We start from the raw sequence: 20,000 nt of genomic DNA, 5'->3' as shown, positions 1-20,000 counted from the left end.
ACAGCACAGGTGAGAGCAGTGACAGCTCCAGCACACAGCACAGGTGAGAGCAGTGACAGCTCCAGCACACAGCACAGGTGAGAGCAGTGACAGCTCCAGCACACAGCACAGGTGAGAGCAGTGACAGCCCCAGCACACAGCACAGGTGAGAGCAGTGACAGCTCCAGCACACAGCACAGGTGAGAGCAGTGACAGCTCCAGCACACAGCACAGGTGAGAGCAGTGACAGCTCCAGCACACAGCACAGGTGAGAGCAGTGACAGCTCCAGCACACAGCACAGGTGAGAGCAGTGACAGCTCCAGCACACAGCACAGGTGAGAGCAGTGACAGCTCCAGCACACAGCACAGGTGAGAGCAGTGACAGCTCCAGCACACAGCACAGGTGAGAGCAGTGAATGCTCCAGCACACAGCACAGGTGAGAGCAGTGACAGCTCCAGCACACAGCACAGGTGAGAGCAGTGACAGCACACAGCACAGGTGAGAGCAGTGACAGCACACAGCACAGGTGAGAGCAGTGACAGCTCCAGCACACAGCACAGGTGAGAGCAGCTCCAGCACACAGCACAGGTGAGAGCAGCTCCAGCACACAGCACAGGTGAGAGCAGTGACAGCTCCAGCACACAGCACAGGTGAGAGCAGTGACAGCTCCAGCACACAGCACAGGTGAGAGCAGTGACAGCTCCAGCACACAGCACAGGTGAGAGCAGTGACAGCACACAGCACAGGTGAGAGCAGTGACAGCTCCAGCACACAGCACAGGTAAGAGCAGTGACAGCTCCAGCACACAGCACAGGTGAGAGCAGTGACAGCTCCAGCACACAGCACAGGTGAGAGCAGTGACAGCACACAGCACAGGTGAGAGCAGTGACAGCACACAGCACAGGTGAGAGCAGTGACAGCTCCAGCACACAGCACAGGTGAGAGCAGTGACAGCTCCAGCACACAGCACAGGTGAGAGCAGTGACAGCTCCAGCACACAGCACAGGTGAGAGCAGTGACAGCTCCAGCACACAGCACAGGTGAGAGCAGTGACAGCACACAGCACAGGTGAGAGCAGTGACAGCACACAGCACACAGCACAGGTGAGAGCAGTGACAGCACACAGCACAGGTGAGAGCAGTGACAGCACACAGCACACAGCACAGGTGAGAGCAGTGACAGCACACAGCACAGGTGAGAGCAGTGACAGCTCCAGCACAGGTGAGAGCAGTGACAGCACACAGCACAGGTGAGAGCAGTGACAGCACACAGCACAGGTGAGAGCAGTGACAGCTCCAGCACACAGCACAGGTGAGAGCAGTGACAGCACACAGCACAGGTGAGAGCAGTGACAGCACACAGCACAGGTGAGAGCAGTGACAGCACACAGCACAGGTGAGAGCAGTGACAGCACACAGCACAGGTGAGAGCAGTGACAGCTCCAGCACACAGCACAGGTGAGAGCAGTGACAGCTCCAGCACACGGCACAGGTGAGAGCAGTGACAGCTCCAGCACACAGCACAGGTGAGAGCAGTGACAGCTCCAGCACACAGCACAGGTGAGAGCAGTGACAGCACACAGCACAGGTGAGAGCAGTGACAGCTCCAGCACACAGCACAGGTAAGAGCAGTGACAGCTCCAGCACACAGCACAGGTGAGAGCAGTGACAGCTCCAGCACACAGCACAGGTGAGAGCAGTGACAGCACACAGCACAGGTGAGAGCAGTGACAGCTCCAGCACACAGCACAGGTGAGAGCAGTGACAGCTCCAGCACACAGCACAGGTGAGAGCAGTGACAGCTCCAGCACACAGCACAGGTGAGAGCAGTGACAGCTCCAGCACACAGCACAGGTGAGAGCAGTGACAGCACACAGCACAGGTGAGAGCAGTGACAGCACACAGCACACAGCACAGGTGAGAGCAGTGACAGCACACAGCACAGGTGAGAGCAGTGACAGCACACAGCACAGGTGAGAGCAGTGACAGCACACAGCACAGGTGAGAGCAGTGACAGCACACAGCACAGGTGAGAGCAGTGACAGCACACAGCACAGGTGAGAGCAGTGACAGCACACAGCACAGGTGAGAGCAGTGACAGCACACAGCACAGGTGAGAGCAGTGACAGCTCCAGCACACAGCACAGGTGAGAGCAGTGACAGCACACAGCACAGGTGAGAGCAGTGACAGCTCCAGCACACAGCACAGGTGAGAGCAGTGACAGCTCCAGCACACGGCACAGGTGAGAGCAGTGACAGCTCCAGCACACAGCACAGGTGAGAGCAGTGACAGCTCCATGCATTGCCCCAGCACACACACACTCAGCAGGCACCTGGCCAGGTGTCGGGCACCTGCTGTCCCCCCCTCTTCCCAGTGTCGGCATGCATGAGCTTACCTGCAGCGCCTCCGAGCATGGCCCCGGGGAGTCCTCCGCCCTCAGGAACACCTGCTGGCCCCGTCTAAAGAGATGGATAAGTGCAATGAGTATGTGATGGAAGAGCAGGAGCATGCTGCCGCACACACACCAGTCCCGGCTCCTGATGGGCACCGGGCGCAGCCGCCCCTCCCCTCCCCCCCTCCTCCCCCCCGCACCCTACACACCTGCCCCCCAGAGCGACGGGGCAAGCGGAGCGCAGGAGCCACATCACCACCGCCAGAGACACGGGGGCCCGGCGACTGCAGCCAGCAGCAGCAGCAGACACTGCGCAGCTCCGGGGGCGGCTCCGGGTCCTAGTGCCTGCGCTGTGCGGCCGCTGCTGCTGCTGCTGATACTGCTGCCTGCCGGAGACTGAGCGGCGGGGTCTGCAGCGCTCTCTGCCCCGGGATCCCTGTCTCTCTGCTGTCTCACTAACCCCGGGATCCCTGTCTCTCTGCTGTCTCACTAACCCCGGGATCCCTGTCTCTCTGCTGTCTCACTAACCCCGGGATCCCTGTCTCTCTGCTGTCTCACTAACCCCGGGATCCCTGTCTCTCTGCTGTCTCTCTACCTGCTGTCTCACTAACCCCGGGATCCCTGTCTCTCTACTGTCACTCTACCTGCTGTCTCACTCTCCCCTGTCACTGTCTCTGCTGTCTCTCTACCTGCTGTCTCACTCTCCCCTGTCACTGTCTCTGCTGTCTCTCTACCTGCTGTCTCACTCTCCCCTGTCACTGTCTCTGCTGTCTCTCTACATGCTGTCTCACTGTCCCCTCTCACTGTCACTCTACCTGCTGTCTCACTGCCCCCTGTCACTGTCTCTGCTGTCTCTCTACCTGCTGTCTCACTGTCCCCTCTCACTGTCACTCTACCTGCTGTCTCACTGCCCCCTGTCACTGTCTCTGCTGCCTCTCTACCTGCTGTCTCACTGCCCCCTGTCACTGTCTCTGCTGCCTCTCTACCTGCTGTCTCACTCTCCCCTGTCACTGTCTCCGCTGTCACTCTACCTGCTGTCTCACTCTCCCCTGTCACTGTCTCCGCTGTCACTCTACCTGCTGTCTCACTCTCCCCTGTCACTGTCTCTGCTGTCTCTCTACCTGCTGTCTCACTGCCCCCTGTCACTGTCTCTGCTGCCTCTCTACCTGCTGTCTCACTCTCCCCTGTCACTGTCTCCGCTGTCACTCTACCTGCTGTCTCACTCTCCCCTGTCACTGTCTCCGCTGTCACTCTACCTGCTGTCTCACTCTCCCCTGTCACTGTCTCTGCTGTCTCTCTACCTGCTGTCTCACTCTCCCCTGTCACTGTCTCTGCTGTCTCTCTACATGCTGTCTCACTGTCCCCTCTCACTGTCACTTTACCTGCTGTCTCACTGCCCCCTGTCACTGTCTCTGCTGTCTCTCTACCTGCTGTCTCACTGTCACTCTACCTGCTGTCTCACTGCCCCCTGTCACTGTCTCTGCTGTCTCTCTACCTGCTGTCTCACTGTCCCCTCTCACTGTCACTCTACCTGCTGTCTCACTGCCCCCTGTCACTGTCTCTGCTGCCTCTCTACCTGCTGTCTCACTGCCCCCTGTCACTGTCTCTGCTGCCTCTCTACCTGCTGTCTCACTCTCCCCTGTCACTGTCTCCGCTGTCACTCTACCTGCTGTCTCACTCTCCCCTGTCACTGTCTCCGCTGTCACTCTACCTGCTGTCTCACTCTCCCCTGTCACTGTCTCCGCTGTCACTCTACCTGCTGTCTCACTCTCCCCTGTCACTGTCTCCGCTGTCACTCTACCTGCTGTCTCACTCTCCCCTGTCACTGTCTCCGCTGTCACTCTACCTGCTGTCTCACTCTCCCCTGTCACTGTCTCCGCTGTCACTCTACCTGCTGTCTCACTCTCCCCTGTCACTGTCTCCGCTGTCACTCTACCTGCTGTCTCACTCTCCCCTGTCACTGTCTCTGCTGTCTCTCTACATGCTGTCTCACTGTCCCCTCTCACTGTCACTCTACCTGCTGTCTCACTGCCCCCTGTCACTGTCTCTGCTGCCTCTCTACCTGCTGTCTCACTGTCCCCTCTCACTGTCACTCTACCTGCTGTCTCACTGCCCCCTGTCACTGTCTCTGCTGTCTCTCTACCTGCTGTCTCACTGTCCCCTCTCACTGTCACTCTACCTGCTGTCTCACTGCCCCCTGTCACTGTCTCTGCTTTCTCTCTACCTGCTGTCTCACTGTCCCCTCTCACTGTCACTCTACCTGCTGTCTCACTGCCCCCTGTCACTGTCTCTGCTGTCTCTCTACCTGCTGTCTCACTGTCCCCTCTCACTGTCACTCTACCTGCTGTCTCACTGCCCCCTGTCACTGTCTCTGCTGTCTCTCTACCTGCTGTCTCACTGTCCCCTCTCACTGTCACTCTACCTGCTGTCTCACTGCCCCCTGTCACTGTCTCTGCTTTCTCTCTACCTGCTGTCTCACTGTCCCCTCTCACTGTCACTCTACCTGCTGTCTCACTGCCCCCTGTCACTGTCTCTGCTGTCTCTCTACCTGCTGTCTCACTGTCCCCTCTCACTGTCACTCTACCTGCTGTCTCACTGCCCCCTGTCACTGTCTCTGCTGCCTCTCTACCTGCTGTCTCACTGCCCCCTGTCACTGTCTCTGCTGTCACTCTACCTGCTGTCTCACTGTCTCTGCTGCCTCTCTACCTGCTGTCTCACTGCCCCCTGTCACTGTCTCTGCTGTCTCTCTACATGCTGTCTCACTCTCCCCTGTCACTGTCTCCGCTGTCACTCTACCTGCTGTCTCACTGTCCCCTCTCACTGTCTCTGCTGTCTCTCTACCTGCTGCCTCACTGCCCCCTCTCACTGTCACTCTACCTGCTGTCTCACTGCCCCCTGTCACTGTCTCTGCTGTCTCTCTACCTGCTGTCTCACTGCCCCCTGTCACTGTCTCTGCTGTCTCTCTACCTGCTGTCTCACTGCCCCCGGGATTCCTGTCACTCTGCTGTCTCTCTACATGCTGTGTCACTCTCCCCTGTCACTGTCTCTGCTGTCACTCTACCTGCTGTCTCACTGCCCCCTCTCACTGTCTCCGCTGTCTCTCTACCTGCTGTCTCACTGTCCCCTCTCACTGTCACTCTACCTGCTGTCTCACTGCCCCCTGTCACTGTCTCTGCTGTCTCTCTACCTGCTGTCTCACTGCCCCCTGTCACTGTCTCTGCTGTCACTCTACATGCTGTCTCTCTCTCCCCTGTCACTGTCTCCGCTGTCACTCTACCTGCTGTCTCACTGTCCCCTCTCACTGTCTCTGCTGTCTCTCTAACTGCTGTCTCACTGTCCCCTCTCACTGTCACTCTACCTGCTGTCTCACTGCCCCCTGTCACTGTCTCTGCTGTCTCTCTACCTGCTGTCTCACTGCCCCCTGTCACTGTCTCTGCTGTCTCTCTACCTGCTGTCTCACTGCCCCCGGGATTCCTGTCACTCTGCTGTCTCTCTACATGCTGTCTCACTCTCCCCTGTCACTGTCTCTGCTGTCTCTCTAACTGCTGTCTCACTGTCACTCTACCTGCTGTCTCACTGCCCCCTGTCACTGTCTCTGCTGTCTCTCTACCTGCTGTCTCACTGCCCCCTGTCACTGTCTCCGCTGTCACTCTACCTGCTGTCTCACTGTCCCCTCTCACTGTCTCTGCTGTCTCTCTAACTGCTGTCTCACTGTCACTCTACCTGCTGTCTCACTGCCCCCTGTCACTGTCTCTGCTGTCTCTCTACCTGCTGTCTCACTGCCCCCTGTCACTGTCTCTGCTGTCTCTCTACCTGCTGTCTCACTGCCCCCGGGATTCCTGTCACTCTGCTGTCTCTCTACATGCTGTGTCACTCTCCCCTGTCACTGTCTCTGCTGTCTCTCTACCTGCTGTCTCACTGCCCCCTGTCACTGTCTCCGCTGTCACTCTACCTGCTGTCTCACTGTCCCCTCTCACTGTCTCTGCTGTCTCTCTAACTGCTGTCTCACTGTCACTCTACCTGCTGTCTCACTGCCCCCTGTCACTGTCTCTGCTGTCTCTCTACCTGCTGTCTCACTGCCCCCTGTCACTGTCTCTGCTGTCTCTCTACCTGCTGTCTCACTGCCCCCGGGATTCCTGTCACTCTGCTGTCTCTCTACATGCTGTCTCACTCTCCCCTGTCACTGTCTCTGCTGTCTCTCTAACTGCTGTCTCACTGTCACTCTACCTGCTGTCTCACTGCCCCCTGTCACTGTCTCTGCTGTCTCTCTACCTGCTGTCTCACTGCCCCCTGTCACTGTCTCCGCTGTCACTCTACCTGCTGTCTCACTGTCCCCTCTCACTGTCTCTGCTGTCTCTCTAACTGCTGTCTCACTGTCACTCTACCTGCTGTCTCACTGCCCCCTGTCACTGTCTCTGCTGTCTCTCTACCTGCTGTCTCACTGCCCCCTGTCACTGTCTCTGCTGTCACTCTACCTGCTGTCTCACTGTCCCCTCTCACTGTCACTCTACCTGCTGTCTCACTGCCCCCTGTCACTGTCTCTGCTGTCTCTCTACCTGCTGTCTCACTGCCCCCTGTCACTGCCTCTGCTGTCACTCTACATGCTGTCTCTCTCTCCCCTGTCACTGTCTCCGCTGTCACTCTACCTGCTGTCTCACTGTCCCCTCTCACTGTCTCTGCTGTCTCTCTACCTGCTGTCTCACTGCCCCCTCTCACTGTCACTCTACTTGCTGTCTCACTGCCCCCGGGATTCCTGTCACTCTGCTGTCTCTCTACATGCTGTGTCACTCTCCCCTGTCACTGTCTCTGCTGTCACTCTACCTGCTGTCTCACTGCCCCCTCTCACTGTCTCCGCTGTCTCTCTACCTGCTGTCTCACTGTCCCCTCTCACTGTCACTCTACCTGCTGTCTCACTGCCCCCTGTCACTGTCTCTGCTGTCTCTCTACCTGCTGTCTCACTGCCCCCTGTCACTGTCTCTGCTGTCACTCTACATGCTGTCTCACTCTCCCCTGTCACTCTACCTGCTGTCTCACTGTCCCCTTTCACTGTCTCTGCTGTCTCTCTACCTGCTGTCTCACTGCCCCCTCTCACTGTCACTCTACCTGCTGTCTCACTGCCCCCTGTCACTGTCTCTGCTGTCTCTCTACCTGCTGTCTCACTGCCCCCTGACACTGTCTCTGCTGTCTCTCTACCTGCTGTCTCACTGCCCCCGGGATTCCTGTCACTCTGCTGTCTCTCTACATGCTGTGTCACTTTCCCCTGTCACTGTCTCTGCTGTCACTCTACCTGCTGTCTCACTGCCCCCTGTCACTGTCTCCGCTGTCTCTCTACCTGCTGTCTCACTGTCCCCTCTCACTGTCACTCTACCTGCTGTCTCACTGCCCCCTGTCACTGTCTCTGCTGTCTCTCTACCTGCTGTCTCACTGCCCCCGGGATTCCTGTCACTCTACCTGCTGTCTCACTGCCCCCTCTCACTGTCTCCGCTGTCACTCTACCTGCTGTCTCACTGCCCCCTCTCACTGTCTCCGCTGTCACTCTACCTGCTGTCTCACTAACCCCGGGATTCCTGTCACTCTACCTGCTGTCTCACTGTCCTCTGTCACTGTCTCTGCTGTCTCTCTACCTGCTGTCTCACTGTCCTCTGTCACTGTCTCTGCTGTCTCTCTACCTGCTGTCTCACTGCCCCCTCTCACTGTCACTCTACCTGCTGTCTCACTGTCCTCTGTCACTGTCTCTGCTGTCTCTCTACCTGCTGTCTCACTGTCCTCTGTCACTGTCTCTGCTGTCTCTCTACCTGCTGTCTCACTGCCCCCTCTCACTGTCACTCTACCTGCTGTCTCACTGTCCTCTGTCACTGTCTCTGCTGTCTCTCTACCTGCTGTCTCACTGCCCCCTCTCACTGTCACTCTACCTGCTGTCTCACTGTCCTCTGTCACTGTCTCTGCTGTCTCACTGCCCCCTCTCACTGTCACTCTACCTGCTGTCTCACTGTCCTCTGTCATTGTCTCTGCTGTCTCTCTACCTGCTGTCTCACTGTCCTCTGTCACTGTCTCTGCTGTCTCTCTACCTGCTGTCTCACTGTCTCTGCTGTCTCTCTACCTGCTGTCTCACTGCCCCCTGTCACTCTCACACTACCTGCTGTCTCACTGCCCCCTCTCATTCTCACACTACCTGCTGTCTCACTGCCCCCTGTCACTCTCACACTACCTGCTGTCTCACTGCCCCCTGTCACTCTCACACTACCTGCTGTCTCACTGCCCCCTGTCACTCTCACACTACCTGCTGTCTCACTGCCCCCTGTCACTCTCACACTACCTGCTGTCTCACTGCCCCCTGTCACTCTCACACTACCTGCTGTCTCACTGCCCTCTGTCACTCTCACACTACCTGCTGCCTCTCTGGTGTCACTCTCCTGGGTGTCTCTCTGCTGTCTTTCTCCTGTGTGTGTCTCTGCTGTCACTCTCACACTCCTTGGTGTCTCTGCTGTCACTCTCATTCTCCCATCTCTCTGCTGTCACTCTCACACTACCTGCTGTCTCTCTGGTGTCACTCTCCTGTCTTTCTCACTGCTGTCACTCTCCACTGTCTCTGCTGTCACTCTCACACTGCCTGCTGTCTCACACTCATCTGTCACTGTCTCTGCTGTCACTCTCACACTACCTGCTGTCACTCCCACACTCCCTGGTGTCTCTGCTGTCACTCTCACTCTCCCAATGTCTCTGCTGTCACTCTCATACTACTTGGTGTCTCTTTCACTCTCACACTTATGAGCGTCTCAGCTGCCACTCTTATTACACTCCAAGATGTCTCAGCTGTCACTCACACTCCTATGTGTCTTAGCTATCACTCCTATATATGTCAGCTGTCACTCACACTCCAAGGTATCTCAGCTGTCACTCCTGTGTATGTCAGCTGTCACTCACACTCCAAGGTGTTTCATCTGTCACTCACATTCCTAGGTGTCTCAGCTGTCACTCACATATGTCAGCTGTCATTCACTATTGAGATAGCTGTCACTCATTCCCATACAGCTCATTTGTCACTCATTCCTAAATATTTCAGCTGTCACTCATTCCCACATATCTCAGCTGTCACTCCCATACATCTCAGCTGTCACTCCCATACATCTCAGCTGTCACTCCCACATATCTCAGCTGTCACTCCCACATATCACAGCTGTCACTCCCATACATCTCAGCTGTCACTCCCATAATATCTCTGCTGTCACTCCCATATGTCTCAGCTGTCACTCCCACATACTTTATATTCAGCTGTCACTCCCACATACTGTATATCTCTGCTGTCACTCCCACATACTGTATCTCAGCTGTCACTCCCACATACTGTATATCTCAGCTGTCACTCCCACATACTGTATCTCAGCTGTCACTCCCACACACTGTATATCTCAGCTGTCACTCCCACATATTGTATATCTCAGCTGTCACTCCCACATACTGTATCTCAGCTGTCACTCCCACATACTCTGTCTCAGCTGTCACTCCCACATACTGTATCTCAGCTGTCACTCCCACATACTGTATGTCTCAGCTGTCACTCCCACATACTGTATATCTCAGCTGTCACTCCCACATACTGTATCTCAGCTGTCACTCCCACACACTGTATATCTCAGCTGTCACTCCCACATACTGTATATCTCAGCTGTCACTCCCACATATTGTATCTCAGCTGTCACTCCCACATACTCTATGTCTCAGCTGTCACTCCCATATGTCTCAGCTGTCACTCACACATACTGTATATCTCAGCTGTCACTCCCACATACTGTATCTCAGCTGTTACTCCCACATACTGTATGTCTCAGCTGTCACTCCCACATACTATATATCTCAGCTGTCACTCCCACATACTGTATATCTCAGCTGTCACTCCCATTTATCTCAGCTGTCACTCCCACATACTGTATATCTCAGCTGTCACTCCCACATACTGTATATCTCAGCTGTCACTCCCACATACTGTACACCTCAGCTGTCACTCCCACATACTGTACATCTCAGCTGTCACTCCCACATACTGTATCTCAGCTGTCACTCCCACATACTGTGTATCTCAGCTGTCACTCCCACATACTGTATAACTCAGCTGTCACTCCCACATACTGTATATCTCAGCTGTCACTCCCACATACTGTATACCTCAGCTGTCACTCCCACATACTGTACATCTCAGCTGTCACTCCCACATACTGTATCTCAGATGTCACTCCCACATACTGTGTATCTCAGCTGTCACTCACACATACTGTATATCTCAGCTGTCACTCCCACATACTGTATACCTCAGCTGTCACTCCCACATACTGTGTATCTCAGCTGTCACTCCCACATACTGTACATCTCAGCTATCACTCCCACATACTGTATACCTCAGCTGTCACTCCCACATACTGTATCTCAGCTGTTACTCCCACATACTGTATGTCTCAGCTGTCACTCCCACATACTATATATCTCAGCTGTCACTCTCACATACTGTATATCTCAGCTGTCACTCCCATTTATCTCAGCTGTCACTCCCACATACTGTATCTCAGCTTTCACTCCCACATACTGTGTATCTCAGCTGTCACTCCCACTTATCTCAGCTGTCACTCCCACATACTGTATGTCTCAGCTGTCACTCCCATTTATCTCAGCTGTCACTCCCACATACTGTATATCTCAGCTGTCACTCCCACATACTGTATATCTCAGCTGTCACTCCCACATACTGTACACCTCAGCTGTCACTCCAACATACTGTACATCTCAGCTGTCACTCCCACATACTGTATCTCAGCTGTCACTCCCACATACTGTGTATCTCAGCTGTCACTCCCACATACTGTATAACTCAGCTGTCACTCCCACATACTGTATATCTCAGCTGTCACTCCCACATACTGTATACCTCAGCTGTCACTCCCACATACTGTACATCTCAGCTGTCACTCCCACATACTGTATCTCAGATGTCACTCCCACATACTGTGTATCTCAGCTGTCACTCACACATACTATATATCTCAGCTGTCACTCCCACATACTGTATACCTCAGCTGTCACTCCCACATACTGTGTATCTCAGCTGTCACTCCCACATACTGTATATCTCAGCTGTCACTCCCACATACTGTATAACTCAGCTGTCACTCCCACATACTGTGTATCTCAGCTGTCACTCCCACATACTGTACATCTCAGCTGTCACTCCCACATACTGTATATCTCAGCTGTCACTCCCACATACTGTACATCTCAGCTGTCACTCCCACATACTGTATATCTCAGCTGTCACTCCCACATACTGTATACCTCAGCTGTCACTCACACATACTATATATCTCAGCTGTCACTCCCACATACTGTATACCTTAGCTGTCACTCCCACATACTGTGTATCTCAGCTGTCACTCCCACATACTGTATATCTCAGCTGTCACTCCCACATACTGTATATCTCAGCTGTCACTCCCACATACTGTGTATCTCAGCTGTCACTCCCACATACTGTATATCTCAGCTGTCACTCCCACATACTGTGTATCTCAGCTGTCACTCCCAGATACTGTGTATCTCAGCTGTCACTCCCACATACTGTATACCTCAGCTGTCACTCCCACATACTGTATATCTCAGCTGTCACTCCCACATACTGTATATCTCAGCTGTCACTTCCACATACTGTATATCTCAGCTGTCACTCCCACATACTGTATATCTCAGCTGTCACTCCCACATACTGTATATCTCAGCTGTCACTTCCACATACTGTATATCTCAGCTGTCACTCCCACATACTGTATATCTCAGCTGTCACTCCCACACACTGTATATCTCAGCTGTCACTCATTCCCATATACGACATGCAGGGATATTAGGAGTCATCGAGCAGCTGGGCCACCATAGGGAATGCTGTAACATGGGGTGTTACTTGTATATAATTGTATCTCACAAGATTGAAGCGCAGTGCCTGCACTCTAGTCCTCCTATCTGGGAGAGTCTGACCTGCACCGACACTTTCTCACTGAGCCATGTCACCTACTGTGTCATCGCTACTCCCCGAGGGTGCTTTATATCTTACGGGTGTATATAACAGGATTGCAGCATGCTGAGGCGCAGGGTGATACGTGGAAGCGCGTTCTCCGGCGGGGGGTGCCCACGTGGGCTTTGCTAATATGTAAGGAACAAATAACCGTCGTGCAGGGAAATATGTGATTACAGTGTGGCACACAGCGTCTGACAATGACAACATCGTTACACCATGTGCAGGCTGATGTGCATCTCCTAGTTGTGGTTACTGCGACAATGTGTGAACGCCCCTGTGTTACTGTGTGCTGCAGCAGCGGAGGCGCAAAGGTCATCCTACAAACTTACTATGTGTATGTGGGTCATCCTGCTGCACGCTGCTGTAGTCATTTGGGAGTGACCCTACTGTCGTGTAATGAACTGATATGTGATGCCAACCTGCTCCTCTGTGCATGCCAGGCTTACGTCATACCCTGGGCAGCTGGGCCGCCTGCTGATGTTATTTCTGTGTGTCTGCAGGCGTTCCCCCTGCGCTGTGTGCGGTCAGTAATGTCAGTCTTATAATGGGAAACCCGGGCAGAGGTGTGAGGCTGGCACCGTGCCCCCCGCGTGTCACTGCTCAGCCGATAGTGTGTCTGTGCCTGGTGCATGTGGCACAGCGGCTCTGAAGGGGACACTCTGATCCACAGGCTACTTATATCCTCTCACATATTGGGAAGAGCTGCGGTATGTGTCATGTCCGGACACCGAGCCTGCAGCGCAGGAAGTCACTGTGTCCTCCAGGTATCAGTGATGTCATCAAGCCATGGGGTGCAATACCACTGAGCCAAAAGATCAACTAGGCCGTACAGCACAATGCCACCGAGAAAATAACAGAGAGCTACGGCATGCCATATCACTGAGTCCCAGAGCACAATGTCACTGAGCCACATAGAGCAATGTCACATTTAGAGGAATGTTACTGAACAATGTGCGTGGGATGTCACTGATCCACAGGACATAATGCCACCAAACTGTGTGGAGAAAAGTCACCGAGCCAAAACAACAATTTCAGGGAGTATACTGAGGATTCTAAGGCAGGGTAATCAGTGCAGGAATGAGGAATCTCAGGCAGGATAATCAGTGCAGGAATGAGGACTCTCAGGCAGGATAATCAGTGCAGGAATGAGTAATCTCAGGAAGGATAATCAGTGCAGGAATGAGGAATCTCAGGAAGGATAATCAGTGCAGGAATGAGGATTCTAGGCAGGGTAATCAGTGCAGGAATGAGGAATCTCAGGCAGGATAATCAGTGCAGGAATGAGGAATCTCAGGCAGGATAATCAGTGCAGGAATGAGGAATCTCAGGCAGGATAATCAGTGCAGGAATGATGACTATCAGGCAGGATAATCAGTGCAGGAATGAAGATTCTAGGCAGGGTAATCAGTGCAGGAATGAGGAATCTCAGGCAGGATAATCAGTGCAGGAATGAGGAATCTCAGGCAGGATAATCAGTGCAGGAATGAGGACTCTCGGGCAGGATAAGAAGTGCAGGAATGAGGAATCTCAGGCAGGATAATCAGTGCAGGAATGATGACTATCAGGCAGGATAATCAGTGCAGGAATGAAGATTCTCAGGTAGGATAATCAGTGTAGGAATGAGGAAACTCAGGTAGGATAATCAGTGCAGGAATGAGGAATCTCAGGCAGGATAATCAGTGCAGGAATGAGGAATCTCAGGCAGGATAATCAGTGCAGGAATGAGGACTCTCAGGCAGGATAATCAGTGCAGGAATGAGGAATCTCAGGCAGGATAAGAAGTGCAGGAATGAGGAATCTCAGGCAGGATAATCAGTGCAGGAATGAGGAATCTCAGGCAGGATAATCAGTGCAGGAATGAGGAATCTCAGGCAGGATAATCAGTGCAGGAATGAGGAATCTCAGGCGGGATAATCAGTGCAGGAATGAGGAATCTCAGGCGGGATAATCAGTGCAGGAATTAGGTATCTCAGGCGGGATAATCAGTGCAGGAATGAGGAATCTCAGGTAGGATAATCAGTGTAGGAATGAGGAATCTCAGGCAGGATAATCAGTGCAGGAATGAGGAATCTCAGGCAGGATAATCAGTGCAGGAATGAGGAATCTCAGGTAGAATAATCAGTGCAGGAATGAGGAATCTCAGGCAGGATAATCAGTGCAGGAATGAGTAATCTCAGGCGGGATAATCAGTGCAGGAATGAGGAATCTCAGGCGGGATAATCAGTGCAGGAATGAGGAATCTCAGGCAGGATAATCAGTGCAGGAATGAGGAATCTCAGGCAGGATAATCAGTGCAGGAATGAGGAATCTCAGGCAGGATAATCAGCGCAGGAATGAGGAATCTCAGGCGGGATAATCAGTGCAGGAATGAGGAATCTCAGGCAGGATAATCAGCGCAGGAATGAGGAATCTCAGGCAGGATAATCAGTGCAGGAATGAGGAATCTCAGGCAGGATAATCAGTGCAGGAATGAGGAATCTCAGGCGGGATAATCAGTGCAGGAATGAGGAATCTCAGGCGGGATAATCAGTGCAGGAATGAGGAATCTCAGGCAGGATAACCAGTGCATGAATGAGGAATCTCAGGCAAAATAATCAGTGCAGGAATGAGGAATCTCAGGCAGGATAATCAGTGCAGGAATGAGGAATCTCAGGCAGGATAATCAGTGCAGGAATGAGGAATCTCAGGCAGGATAATCAGTGCAGGAATGAGGAATCTCAGGCAGAATAATCAGTGCAGGAATGAGGAATCTCAGGCAGAATAATCAGTGCAGGAATGAGGAATCTCAGGCAGGATAATCAGTGCAGGAATGAGGAATCTCAGGCAGGATAATCAGTGCAGGAATGAGGAATCTCAGGCAGGATAATCAGTGCAGGAACGAGGATTCTCAGGCAGGATAATCAGTGCAGGAATGAGGAATCTCAGGCAGGATAATCAGTGCAGGAATGAGGAATCTCAGGCAGGGTAATCAGTGCAGGAATGAGGAATCTCAGGCAGGGTAATCAGTGCAGGAATGAGGAATCTCAGGCAGGATAATCAGTGTAGGAATGAGGAATCTCAGGCAGGATAATCAGTGCAGGAATGAGGAATCTCAGGCAGGATAATCAGTGCAGGAATGAGGAATCTCAGGCAGGATAATCAGTGCAGGAATGAGGAATCTCAGGCAGGATAATCAGTGCAGGAATGAGGAATCTCAGGCAGGATAATCAGTGCAGGAATGAGGATTCTCAGGCGGGATAATCAGTGCAGGAATGTGGATTCTCAGGCGGGATAATCAGTGCAGGAATGAGGAATCTCAGGCAGGATAATCAGTGTAGGAATGAAGATTCTCAGGCAGGATAATCAGTGCAGGAATTAGGAATCTCAGGCAGGATAATCAGTGCAGGAATTAGGAATCTCAGGCAGGATAATCAGTGCAGGAATGAGGAATCTCAGGCGGGATAATCAGTGCAGGAATGAGGAATCTCAGGCAGGATAATCAGTGCAGGAATGAGGAATCTCAGGCAGGATAATCAGTGCAGGAGTGAGGAATCTCAGGCAGGATAATCAGTGCAGGAATGAGGAATCTCACGCAGGATAATCAGTGCAGGAATGAGGAATCTCAGGCAGGATAATCAGTGCAGGAATGAGGAATCTCAGGCAGGATAATCAGTGCAGGAATGAGGAATCTCAGGCAGGATAAGAAGTGCAGGAATGAGGAATCTCAGACAGGATAATCAGTGCAGGAATGAGGAATCTCAGGCAGGATAATCAGTGCAGAAATGAGGAATCTCAGGCAGGATAATCAGTGCAGGAATGAGGAATGTCAGGCAGGATAATCAGTGCAGGAACGAGGAATCTCAGGCAGGATAATCAGTGCAGGAATGAGGAATCTCGGGCAGGATAAGAAGTGCAGGAATGAGGAATCTCATGCAGGATAATCAGTGCAGGAATGAGGAATCTCAGGCAGAATAATCAGTGCAGGAATGAGGAATGTCAGGCAGGATAATCAGTGCAGGAACGAGGAATCTCAGGCAGGATAATCAGTGCAGGAATGAGGAATCTCAGGCAGAATAATCAGTGCAGGAATGAGGAATCGCAGGCAGGATAATCAGTGCAGGAATGAGGAATCTCAGGCAGGATAATCAGTGCAGGAATGAGGAATCTCAGGCAGGATAATCAGTGCAGGAATGAGGAATCTCAGGCAGGATAATCAGTGCAGGAACGAGGATTCTCAGGCAGGATAATCAGTGCAGGAATGAGGAATCTCAGGCAGGATAATCAGTGCAGGAATGAGGAATCTCAGGCAGGGTAATCAGTGCAGGAATGAGGAATCTCAGGCAGGATAATCAGTGCAGGAATGAGGAATCTCATGCAGGATAATCAGTGTAGGAATGAGGAATCTCAGGCAGGATAATCAGTGCAGGAATGAGGAATCTCAGGCAGGATAATCAGTACAGGAATGAGGAATCTCAGGCAGGATAATCAGTGCAGGAATGAGGAATCTCAGGCAGGATAATCAGTGCAGGAATGAGGAATCTCAGGCAGGATAATCAGTGCAGGAATGAGGAATCTCAGTCAGGATAATCAGTGCAGGAATGAGGAATCTCAGGCAGGATAATCAGTGCAGGAATGAGGATTCTCAGGCGGGATAATCAGTGCAGGAATGTGGATTCTCAGGCGGGATAATCAGTGCAGGAATGAGGAATCTCAGACAGGATAATCAGTGTAGGAATGAAGATTCTCAGGCAGGATAATCAGTGCAGGAATTAGGAATCTCAGGCAGGATAATCAGTGCAGGAATGAGGAATCTCAGGCGGGATAATCAGTGCAGGAATGAGGAATCTCAGGCAGGATAATCAGTGCAGGAGTGAGGAATCTCAGGCAGGATAATCAGTGCAGGAATGAGGAATCTCACGCAGAATAATCAGTGCAGGAATGAGGAATCTCAGGCAGGATAATCAGTGCAGGAATGAGGAATCTCAGGCAGGATAATCAGTGCAGGAATGAGGAATCTCAGGCAGGATAAGAAGTGCAGGAATGAGCAATCTCAGACAGGATAATCAGTGCAGGAATGAGGAATCTCAGGCAGGATAATCAGTGCAGGAATGAGGAATCTCAGGCAGGATAATCAGTGCAGGAATGAGGAATGTCAGGCAGGATAATCAGTGCAGGAACGGGGAATCTCAGGCAGGATAATCAGTGCAGGAATGAGGAATCTCGGGCAGGATAAGAAGTGCAGGAATGAGGAATCTCATGCAGGATAATCAGTGCAGGAATGAGGAATCTCAGGCAGGATAATCAGTGCAGGAATGAGGAATCTCAGGCAGGATAATCAGTGCAGGAATGAGGAATCTCAGGCAGGATAATCAGTGCAGGAATGAGGAATCTCAGGCAGGATAATCAGTGCAGGAATGAGGAATCTCAGGCAGGATAATCAGTGTAGGAATGAGGAATCTCAGGCAGGATAATCAGTGCAGGAATGAGGAATCTCAGGCAGGATAATCAGTGCAGGAATGAGGAATCTCAGGCAGGATAATCAGTGCAGGAATTAGGAATCTCAGGCAGGATAATCAGTGCAGGAATGAGGAATCTCAGGCGGGATAATCAGTGCAGGAATGAGGAATCTCAGGCAGGATAATCAGTACAGGAGTGAGGAATCTCAGGCAGGATAATCAGTGCAGGAATGAGGAATCTCACGCAGGATAATCAGTGCAGGAATGAGGAATCTCAGGCAGGATAATCAGTGCAGGAATGAGGAATCTCAGGCAGGATAATCAGTGCAGGAATGAGGAATCTCAGGCAGGATAAGAAGTGCAGCAATGAGGAATCTCAGGTAGGATAATCAGTGCAGGAATGAGGACTCTCAGGAAGGATAATCAGTGCAGGAATGAGGAATCTCAGGCAGGATAATCAGTGCAGGAATGAGGAATCTCAGGCAGGATAATCAGTGTAGGAATGAGGAAACTCAGGTAGGATAATCAGTGCAGGAATGAGGACTCTCAGGAAGGATAATCAGTGCAGGAATGAGGATTCTCAGGCAGGATAATCAGTGCAGGAATGAGGAATCTCAGGCAGGATAATCAGTGCAGGAATGAGGAATCTCAGGCAGGATAATCAGTGCAGGAATGAGGAATCTCACGCAGGATAAGAAGTGCAGGAATGAGGAATCTCAGGCAGGATAAGAAGTGCAGGAATGAGGAATCTCAGGCAGGATAATCAGTGCAGGAATGAGGAATCTCAGGCAGGATAATCAGTGCAGGAATGAGTAATCTCAGGCAGGATAATCAGTGCAGGAATGAGGAATCTCAGGCAGGATAATCAGTGCAGGAATGAGGAATCTCAGGCAGGATAATCAGTGCAGGAATGAGGACTCTCAGGAAGGATAATCAGTGCAGGAATGAGGATTCTCAGGTAGGATAATCAGTGCAGGAATGAGGAATCTCAGGCAGGATAATCAGTGCAGGAATGAGGAATCTCAGGCAGGATAATCAGTGCAGGAATGAGGAATCTCAGACAGGATAATCAGTGCAGGAATGAGGATTCTCAGGCAGGATAATCAGTGCAGGAATGAGGAATCTCAGGAAGGATAATCAGTGCAGGAATGAGGAATCTCAGGCAGGATAATCAGTGCAGGAATGAGGACTCTCAGGCAGGATAATCAGTGCAGGAATATATTTATGTCTTGTATAACCCACATAAAGTTCCACGATACATTATATAGTATTTAGCTTGTTTTCTCTTTGTTTTCACTTTTTTATGCACTCATCACACCCCTGATAGTAAATTTACTTTCCTCAGCATGTCGCAGAGCTTCTTCTTCCTCCTGTATCTTCTCATCTGAATTATATTCTGTGGTAGGATATTTTTAGAAAAACACTAAAGTTTCTGAATGTGTTTCCCCTGTGTTCTGACATCTTCCCGGACAATGAATCACATAAATCACAGTGTGAGCCTCTGCGCTACGGACTGTCTCCCGCTTTCCTGAGGATGGTACTGTATGTATGCCGCGATCACATGCTCAGTCTGCGTGAGAGGGCGCAGCATGGAGAATAGACTGGATATTTATGGCAGATGACAGTGTTCCTCACACACTGGCTGGCGTCTGTGTTGTCGCAGCGGTTGTTCCCTATGTAAACCATGACGTGTGGGCCTATTGCATATTCTCCCAATATCCAGTAGCATTTGCTATGCCAACATTCATAATGTTGACACAATGTCGGCGTGGTTCAGCATATTGATAGGCACCAGGTTGACAATGCATTTATCTGCTCTCCCTCCAGTAGAGGGCAGCCAGGTCCGCACAGTAGAGAGCAGTGTAGGGGGCATGAGTCATAGTCAGAGGGGGCTGCACAGGGGCGTGGTTTCTGCGATGCGTCGGTGTGACCACTCCCCCTGCTATATTATGCAGAAATTACCGGCATTGTATAGCCGGGGGCGTGGATTCAATGACGCAAATTGTGTCATTGGCCGGCTAAGTGGCAGGGGGGTAGAGACTGGCTCTGGGAGACTTGCCTACTTTTAAGGGCGGATGGGCGCCACCTGATTTTTTTGGGTATATATATTAGGCCTAGACAACTATCCAAATGCTGTG

The 20,000-nt window shown here is 51.9% G+C and overlaps 1 protein-coding gene across 1 annotated transcript in view; it reads right to left on the bottom strand.

The window, feature by feature from the left end:
* PDE2A (phosphodiesterase 2A) overlaps positions 1-20,000 on the bottom strand; it is an 859,648-nt gene that overhangs the window by 578,241 nt on the left and 261,407 nt on the right. The window contains exon 2 of the mRNA XM_063950594.1: positions 2,377-2,440. Within this exon, the coding sequence (XP_063806664.1) occupies positions 2,377-2,440 (64 nt within the window). The remainder of the gene's footprint in view (positions 1-2,376; positions 2,441-20,000) is intronic.

The sequence above is a fragment of the Pseudophryne corroboree genome, chromosome 2 (genome assembly GCF_028390025.1).
Source record: "Pseudophryne corroboree isolate aPseCor3 chromosome 2, aPseCor3.hap2, whole genome shotgun sequence".
NCBI classification, from domain to species: domain Eukaryota; kingdom Metazoa; phylum Chordata; class Amphibia; order Anura; family Myobatrachidae; genus Pseudophryne; species Pseudophryne corroboree.
The sequence above is the reverse complement of the archived record's forward strand: the minus strand, read 5'-3'. Positions and strand labels throughout refer to the sequence as shown.